At 44.7% G+C, this 9,831-nt stretch overlaps 1 protein-coding gene across 3 annotated transcripts in view; it reads left to right on the top strand.

Moving 5' to 3' along the window:
• Nucleotides 1–2,633: 2,633 nt before the first annotated feature.
• Nucleotides 2,634–9,831, top strand: part of adcy2b (adenylate cyclase 2b (brain)) — a 56,615-nt gene continuing 49,417 nt past the window's right edge. For all 3 annotated transcript variants that reach the window (XM_083982537.1, XM_083982536.1, XM_083982538.1), the window contains exon 1: nt 2,634–3,113. In XM_083982537.1, the coding sequence (XP_083838663.1) occupies nt 2,850–3,113 (264 nt within the window). In that variant the 5' untranslated portion in view covers nt 2,634–2,849. The remainder of the gene's footprint in view (nt 3,114–9,831) is intronic.

Below are 9,831 nucleotides of genomic sequence, written 5' to 3'. Positions count from 1 at the left end.
ATTTATCATCATGTCCCTTTCTCCACAGTGATTGATTTCCTCGCTCTCTACACCGTCTGAAAGTTGCTATAAAATGTTCCCTTTTCTTTGAACGTCATTTTCTCTCTCTCTCTTTTTTTTGCCTCTCCAGTGACACAGACACGGCCATGACTGCTTTGGACTTCTGTTTGTTCAGGCTGATGATGATGATGAAAATAACCAAACCTCAATATCCTCCACAAACTAATAAGAAGCTCCTGAGTGAGTCCATTCATGTGTTCATCCATCTTCACACATGATGTTGCTAATCAACTTGTCTCACTGTTGCATTCCAGGATTTTCAAAGGGTTGTTCTTGTTGAATTATCTTCCCTCCAGACCATGAATGTACCATTTCAGACCTTTATATACCATGTGTGCAATTTGTCAAAAACAAGTGCTTTAAGTGGGCTGTCCACATGACGATAGGCCAGTGTATTGGTTGATCGTGTTATTGGTTTAAATGATGGATTGCTGTGAAATTTCATGCAGACGTCTATGATCCCTGGAGGATGAACCCTCATTACTGTGGTGATCTCCTGACTTTCCTTCTAAGGCCACCATGATGTTGACAGTTTTGTGTGAAGTCGTTTAACATCAATTAGTTTGACTGCCATTACACTTTTTTGCAGTGGGCGTTCAGTGTCCCCAGAGGAAGAATTTTCATGACGTACCATTTTCTCGAGGACGAAATCACGGCTGCAGGGAATCTCTTGAAAATTAACACAAACCCTCCCTTCAACTCAGCAATGAGCTGAATAGATTTTGGCATTCATTCAACAATTGACCCTTCGCCAACCCCTCCCACAAACGGCTATTGAAAGCTTGCCCGGCGTAGCAACAGTAACCAAGGGGGCGGGCTTACGTGAAGGGTCAATTTAGAGACTAATTATGATAAAATACACTAAATACCTCTAAGTTTATTTTTTCTCCACTAGTCTGGAGCACAGCTTCACAGAAAAGGCTCATTTTATTTATTTGGTCATTCATTACATGGGTGGATGTCTAGACAACCAGCTAGTCTTCCTGGCGTCCATAATCATAATAACTGTTATATAATACATTGAAGATTAAAATAGAAAGAATACAAACAACAACAGGCAAGAAAACAACAACAGGCAGCAATGTGTGGCTGCACAGTCTCTACAAGTTACCAGTTTTTCCACGGGCAGGTTGCGTGATGTTTGTTGCTTTGCTCATGCCTGCTTGTTAAGATAAAGGCTGATATGATCTAAAGATGTCAAACTTACAGGTTTGAAAGATACAGTTTTTTATCATTATCAGCCCTTTGCGTACAGATTGTCCCTGTCTCTCTGCCTGGTTATCGCTCTAAAAGGAAACTATGTGGATATAACACACTGAAGTGGCATGGCTGATTTCACGCGCCACAGAGCATCACATGTGGCTTGGCAAGAGACGGAGCCTGTCGCGTCAGAAGAGGAAAGATAGAGAAATGGAAGGAGGAGGAGAAGAATATTGGGATTTTGTTTCATCAGATCTTATTTTACTCCCACCACACACACACACACACACACACACACACACACACACACACACACACTCAAACTTTCACTCATTACCAGCTCTCTCCTTCCTCTTCTCCTTCCCCCCATCCGTTTGAAGCACCAGTCTCTCTTCCTCCCACACTCTCTCTGCCTCCTGAGGTTTTTCCTTCCTGACTTTGTTTCTTCTTCCTCTTTCTTCCCGTCCTTCCGCCTCGTGTGTGTGTGTGTGTGTGTGTGTGTGTGTGTTTTTCTTGCCCATCTTTTTATCTCATTGCCGACTGTTGGATGCCATTTTATTCTCTTTTCCCCCCCATGCTCTGCTGCTCTTCCTGGTTTAGCACAGCTGTTACAACCCATCTAACACACTATTTTTCCCTATGCTTTGCACAAACACATACATCCCAACACACACACACACATGCTTTTGAACACACTTCTTCCTACTCCTCTTTAACTTCTAACTCTGGGTTCTCTCTTATGTAGATTTTTTTGTCTTTTCTTTTTTAAGCACATTTGCAAACGCACACATATGCACAGAGAGAGAGAGAGAGAGAGAGAGAGAGAGAGAGAGTCTTGAGTCATATACCAGTTTCTTCACATTAGCTAATCTCACAAATCACCATTCACACATTTCCACTTGCTGTAATAGGTGCAGCGCACACACGCACACACACACACACACTTACCCACAAGCTCTCCACAGCACACTCATTGGTACACACCCTCTCTCCTCTTGCTCTCTTTTCCTCCCTCCCAGTCATACACATTCTCTCTCTCCCTCAGCTCTCTCTCTCTCTCTCTCTCTTTCTCTCTCTCTCAGTCCTCAGCTGCACCTCAGCAGAGTAACATGTTGCCTCATCGCAGACACAGCGCTGAGCGGTAAGCAGAGGCTGCCTGCTCTCTGTCTGACTGACCAAACACCCGGAGCAAACAAGAAGAAGAAGAAACAAGAGGAGGATAAGTCTCATCGCTCCTCTTTGGTGTCCGACCACCTTCTCTGGCAGGAGGAGGAGGAGGAGGAGGAAGAGGAGGAGGAGGAGGAAGAGGAAGAGGAGGAATATTTGTTTTCACACAGTCCTTACTCAGGAGTGACAGAGGATGCAGGGGAAACCGGAGGAGCTGAAAAGTTGGCTCTCTTTCAGCCGGCCGTCCACCCATCAGCCGAGCAAACTTTTTTAAAAGAAGACGAAGAGGAAGAGCTGGACTTTCCAGGGTTGGCGAGGAGGAAGGGGAGCGCAGCCGTCCCTCACCCCGGTCACTCCCGCGCGCACGTGTTTGGGTCAGTAAGAAGAAGAAGGCAGGACCATCCCACCGCAGGCAGCTACCCATGTGGCAGGAGGCTCTGTGGACCCGCGGACGTTACCTGCTGGAGAAGAGCGATGGAGGCGAGGTCGCCGAGGGGCCCGAGAGCCTCGGCGACGGCTGCCCGGGGTTCCAGGGCGAGGTGTGCGTGGAGGTGGAGAAGCCCCAGGACTGGCTGTACGAGTCCTACTACAGAATGAGCCAGCAGCATCCGCTGATCGTGTTCCTGCTGCTGATCGTCATGGGAACCTGCCTCGCACTGCTGGCGGTGTTCTTCGCTTCAGGGCTGGTGAGTGAGTGTGTGTGTGTGTGTGTGCAGAGCTGAAGTGTTTGGAGGTGTGAGGAAGTGAATCCACCCAGAAAGAGGAGGTTATAGAGTCGTTTTATCTTAAATGTCACACACTGCTGCCAATTAACAGGAAATGTTGTTATTGTTGTAAATTTTCACCATGGCGACAGCATCATCTGTGACTTATTCACATTTATACTGATTTCTTTTGTCATCAGAAATAACTTTTCTAGAGTTTCTGGAATAAATAGACGGAAACTTGTCGTTGTTCAACATATTAGATAAAAAAACACTGATGTCTGTGAAGTAAACTTGTATCTGGTCGGCCATTAGTTTCAGCTCAGCATTAATAGTAGAAGCAGCTCTGTCAGTGTGGCACCTCTAAAGCTAACCAATTAACACGTTAAATCGTGTTTGTTTAATTGGCACAAAACGCAGTGTAACCGGCAGCATTATGTGCTGGAGTGTTTATTTAAATGAAATAGCCCTGTTTACAACAAGATGTGGTGTGTGTGTGTGTGTGTGTGAGGTGTTGAACAGTGTGTTTTCGCAGGTGCAGGGAGGCATGTTTCTTTACCTTCTGAGTGACAGAGCCATACCAGTTGTCCATCACTGTTTCCAGCGCTGGGCCGACTCTGAGCTCCTGTAGCCACATCAGACACGAGAGCAGCGTTTTTTTCTTCTTCTCTCGGTTTCAGCGAGACAGCGAATGGGCTCAGTCCCCTGTTCTCAATGTGAGCCGTGATCAGCAGCACAAGTGCCACCTGTATCACTATACTAGACTTATTTGTCTTGCACTGCTGGGATGCATTAGGAGAAGAGTAAAACTGCTGTGAATTAGTATTTTGAATAAATTATGTCACTTATTTAGAAATTTCCAACTAAAACCATCCCACTCTGTCTCATTCCCCCGTTGCTCCTCTAAAAGTCAGGTGGAAACCAGAGCCGCAGCCATGGAGCAAGATCAGAGTTAGATTTCTTTTTATGATGAAGCTCACTGATCATAAAGGTCAGAATAAAGGCCACATTGTGCTTTAATGCTGAGGAATGCTCATTACAGCACCGTGAAAAGCACTGCTACATGTTTTATATGTAGTTTATAATCTTAAGTATCAGGTAGTAGGCTTCTTGTCAAGATTACAGAGAAGAGAGAGTCTGAATACAAGAAGAGCTTTGGTTTCCAGCACGAGACTGAATCAGACGGGGCGGCCCGACGTGCATGTGCATGATTATATGCGACGACACGAGAGGCTGTGAAGCGGCACTTTAAATTGCAACGTCGGGTTTGCAAAGTGGATCAAGAGCGGGATGAGAGTTTAGTTCGCGGCTGTGTGGGTGTTAGTGCTTTTGTCAAGATGAAAGTGTTGTTTTGGCCACAAACACTCAACCGCAAACACAGGCTATTGTTTTCTCAAGTGCGGCTTTTCAGGTTTTTTTTTTATGAAATAGCAGTACAAAAGGAAGCCCACTCATCACTGAGGTTGTTGTTGTTTCAAAATGATTGTTTTTGCTGCCATACGTATGTTTCGGGGCAAGCTGTGGACTCTGCGTGTGCGTGTGTGTGCGTCACATACTCTCAAAGTAGCTCCTGCACGCCATCACCAAGGTCCTAACATTCAATTGAACTCCATAACATGGTCATTCCCAGGAGTACCTGCACCTAAATCAATCCCTTTGCCTCTATTTAAGACAAATCAATAGATCTTATTACCGGGGCCGCTCGATTTAATTCCCCATGTTCTACTCTTCTCCTTCTTCCACACTTGTGTGCTCACAGGTTGAATTACAATCTCCCCTAATAATTTTCCATTACTCACAGCATCCATCATTTTTCCCCCTCCGATTTGTCTCTATTAAACAACAGGTAGATCTTGTCTGTAGTTATTTAGTGGCTGTTCGGTGAAGCGTGCCTATTTATTATGGCTGGATGTAGAAGAATGGCAGGAATAAATAGAGGGTGGGTTACAGGCTGGGGGCTGGGCGGCAGAGGGAGGGGAGGATGTTGTTGTAAGGGTTCTGGCTTTATCAGTGAGCCGACAGAAACCCAACCAAAGCAGCACTAATGCTCCCAAAATGACTGCACACTTTAATCTTTCCCCACAGATCAGGGCCGGAGTGGGAGAACGCTGTGTTTTTCAAGACAAAGACTCCTCCACCCATACTGTAGCGTGTGTGTGTGTTGTGTGTGTGTGTGTGTATATGCTTGCTTTGCGTTTTCATGTTTATACGTTGTTTGGGTGTGTTTATCTGAGGAAGTCTCTCATTTCCTTCATAGGTTTTATCTGCATTTTTGAGACAAGATAATTCATCTCGTTCTCTCTTGTTGCCTTGAAGTCGTATTGATTGGAATGTGAGTAGGTATGTGCGGGCGTGTATGTGCATGTGAGTGTGCGTGCCAAAACGTGTGTGTGTGTGTGTGAGAGAGAGTCCATATACAGACCCAGTAATTACGTGGCAGTATGTTAACCAAATGGCATCTGAAGAACCATTTGACAGTTTAATAGTGATCAATATTACATCTGGTAATGGCGCATTGGAAATCTATAAATCGGACAAAGTTCATTATTCATTATTTCACGATTTACGTTATTGATTGCATTAGTATTGTTTATTATTGACCAGAGTGTTGATTTAAGTGCATGTTCCTGGTAGCTGATGATCATTGGGAACATATTTTTAGTTTATGAGTTTGTTGATCATCAATAGTATCCACCGACATTGATTTATTTCCATCTCATCGAAAGTTGCAGGGCTGAGAGAGTTTGGTGTTTCTGTGATGATGGATCACCGAGCTGTGACCCGGGGGCTGGAAACTGAATGAATGAGGCGAATTAGACGCAGCTACAAGACATGAGATTGTAATTTTGTATTAAAGTTTCTTTCCTCCAAAAAGGTGCATAATTTAACCCTCTTGGCAATGGTTGATTTATACCCGCTGCACAAAAAGCCTTGATATCTCTTGATGCTATTTTAACTGGAAAACATCACTTGAAAGCACCACTCCTCGCTCGTTGTATTGCACTTCCGCAACGGCTCACAAGAGACACATTAAACAACGGTGATTAAAATAGAAGCAGCCGGTTTTCTGACGCTTGCTCCATTGTACGGGACAAACTAGACACAAGATGATGATAGATAGATAGATAGATAGATACGTGATGCAATCCTTTCATCCAGCCTTGTGCGTCTGGTGTTGAGTCGCTCGTGTCTGCTTGTGGTCGCTTTTGGATTTACGCCGAATCGTTTGGCAGTCGCGGGGGGGGGGGGGGGGGGCATCGCTGAAGCTTTAGAGCAGCAGGAGACCTTGGTGTGTTTAAGTGCTAACTAATAGGTGCAAGGAGATCAGGTGGAGAAGTGCAACCGAGTGCATACACTCGGTGCCAGTTAGAGGTGTTGAGTCTTCAAGAGATTCTTGACGATGTGACGGGCGCCGCTCTGACAGAGGTCAGCAACTCGTTCCATCGTCAGAAACCGCAGACGAGAACGGTCCCGACTGCGATTTCCTGGTGTGCAGATGTCAATGCCAGACACCGTTTGATGGACAGACGCAGAGGTCGAGAAAGTGAATAAGCCCGTATGATTGAGTTCAAGAAGTCGCTCTAAAAGCAAGTTTGCACTCGTGACAGAACGACCGTACAGGTCCCATTGTGTTTCAAGGTGAAGCTCAGGTTGGGTTTCATTATATAGTATTCCATCCATTGAAAAACAAATCTTTCTTTCAAATCTTCACGCCCACTTTGATACCAGTGTTTCGTCTCCACATATTACCGTGATGACATCGTCAGGGGTTTGTCTGAAAACCCTGTTTGTCTTAGGGGTGTGTTTTCTGATCTGAAGAATCGTTTTGTAGATACACTATATTACCAAAAGTATTCGCTCACCTGCCTTTACTCATTCTATGAACTGAAGTGCCATCCCATTCCTAACTCATAGAATTCAATATGATGTCGGTCCACCTTTTGCAGCTATTACAGCTTCAACTCTTCTGGGAAGACTGTCCACAAGGTTGAGGAGAGTGTTTATAGGAATTTTTGACCATTCTTCCAAAAGCGCATTGGTGAGGTCACACACTGATGTTGGTCGAGAAGGCCTGGCTCTCAGTCTCCGCTCTAATTCATCCCAAAGGTGTTCTATCGGGTTCAGGTCAGGACTCTGTGCAGGCCAGTCAAGTTCATCCACACCAGACTCTGTCATCCACGTCTTTATGGACCTTGCTTTGTGCACTGGTGCACAGTCATGTTGGAAGAGGAAGGGGCCCGCTCCAAACTGTTCCCACAAGGTTGGGAGCATGGAATCGTCCAAAATGTTTTGGTAACCTGAAGCATTCAAAGTTCCTTTCACTGGAACTAAGGAAATTTATACACCTGGGGCCAGGCCAAGTGATTAGGACACCTGATTCTGATCATTTGAATGGGTGAGCGAATACTTTTGGTAATATAGTGTATATCAATTGTTCGGTTTAGGGAAAAGATTATGTGTTAATGTGGGAAAATGAAGGTTAGCAACATGCTCAAGTTAAGATGACAAATGACAAATCAGAGTAATAAACATCAAGGTTGCAGAATAATTATTTTCACACTGGGAAAAAAAAAAAGAACAAAGTGTCTGTCAGCTGGAGAACAAACTGTGGTTGTCTGCGTTAATCAGATTTCCTTGAAGTTCTTTTACAATTAATAGCTCATCCATTTACAGCTCCATAAAGTGCCCATGACACCATATTTTCACGGCCTGTCCTTCACTTGTATCTCATGTATTGTGTGCGGCTGGTGGGAATCTTCGCTCGTATGAATGCGTTTCTAACTGGTTCGATCCTCTCAGCGGTGCCATCCTGCCGCTCGTGCCCTCTGGCATCTTTTTCGTGTGATTGTGAAACGACTGTTTCTTCACCCTCTACTGAGAAAGTCATCCCCCGGGGTGCTGTGGTGAATGAATGTATGATCACACACTCGAAGGAACAACATTTCTCAAGACCGTAATAAATGATAAAGCCAGTATATTCCAGCATTTCATGTAAACAGCCACCACCGCTGATATAAAACAATCAGATTATTTTTCCTTACCTTTCTTTTCTTCTTTTTTTTACAATACGTCCTCAATAAAGACAAATAAGCTCCTTTTTATACTTCCAAATCATTTTAAAGGGGACATATTATGGAAATATCACTTTAGGTGTTTGTCTTGCCTTCCGGCCCCCAAAATGTGAGAATTGACAAAATAATCTGTAATTTTCAGGTTCACTAGGTTGAAATCCATGTGGTTTTACAAGCTGTTCCCTCAGTTGTCTTCCAGTGATGTCATTAGTTTTATAATTTGCTTAATCCCACCCCTACCTGTGAGTACTGGTACCGGTAAAGGGGGCGTGGCAGGGTGAGCAGTGGCTCATTTGCATTTAAAGGGACAGGCACTGAAACCAGCCGTTCTGAACAGGGCTGTTTTGAGCAGATGAAAAGAGCTGTGATGTTTGATCCTTGGGGTATTTTGACCGAAGCATGTCACAGACATGTCTTTAAGACACATAGGAACTACTTACATTTTTGGAAAACGGGCATAATATGTCTCCTTTAATAATTCAAATCATAATCTTTCTCCTCCCCTATACAAATGCTCTGCAACTTTTGACCTGGTTTAGCAAAGTCTGCTGATGTTGCCCCACACTGCAAATGGATCACTCGAGGAAAGGTTCCTTTGATTATTGATGATTTTCATAACCAGGCCGAGGGCAGATTGAAGAAAATCCAGCCACTGCTTCATACTGCTTCATGAGGCAGAATAAATATTCAACAGGCACCAGAAACACAGAAAGTACACAAACACACACACACACACACCCTCCCGATCTCACTGACAAGCACCTTCCTCTGCCACCTCTCCTCACCGTCTGACATCATGTGTTTGGTGTGTTTGTGTTATTTCGTTGCTGAGTAATTACATTACTGCATCTCTCTGTCTCTTTCTGGCTGCTGCTGCTGCTGGGTCTCCATGTTCCCCCCATTTCCTCCCAGTATAATAGCTGGATAAAGCCAGACTGGGTTAAAAAAGGAAATAATTGTTCTGGGTGACAATGCAGTACATTATGGCAGGCAGGCACACCTCCCTCCCTGTATGCCATGTGGAGAGAGATGGCTTTAAAACGGCTTCAAAGGGGTTTTAACAGGATTAGATGGCCAGCAATGAGAAATGTGCAAAAGTGTGGATGCTTCTTTTTTCCCTCCCTCTGCTCAACCTGTGTGTGTGTGTGTGTGTGTGTGTGTGTGTGTGTGTGTGTGTGTGTGTGTGTGTGTGTGTGTGTGTGTGTGTGTGTGTGTGTGTGTGTGTGTGTGTGTGTGTGTGTGTGTGTGTGTGTGCAAAATGTGTTTTGACACCAAAGGACGGGTTTCTGTCACTGAGCTGCCCCTCTGGTATTCCTATGAGTTTGCAGTCTTACTTACATCCTCATTGGGATTCAACCCGTGCTTCAGGCTTACTGTATAGTTGGCGTGGCGTCAGCAAGCAGGTCCCACGGGATCCCTTCGCCAGACCCTGACTCATACTACCTCTGCTACATCACGCTGCTACATTAATACACAGCAAAATGTTCCCTTCCTGCCTCTATTCCGTTCCCCCGGCCAAAAAGCTTCTTGCTATTTTCAACGAGCAGCTCCAGTCAGTCAGTAAACTGTCAAATCAGCCGCAAATTCAAAGGCTGGACCTGTGGCATCTTTTCATCCTGTTACATAAA

This window comes from Trachurus trachurus (genome assembly GCF_905171665.1).
Source record: "Trachurus trachurus genome assembly, chromosome: 11".
Taxonomy (NCBI): Eukaryota; Metazoa; Chordata; class Actinopteri; order Carangiformes; family Carangidae; genus Trachurus; species Trachurus trachurus.
Note: the sequence above shows the minus strand (reverse complement) of the source record. Positions and strands in the feature narration are given on the sequence as shown.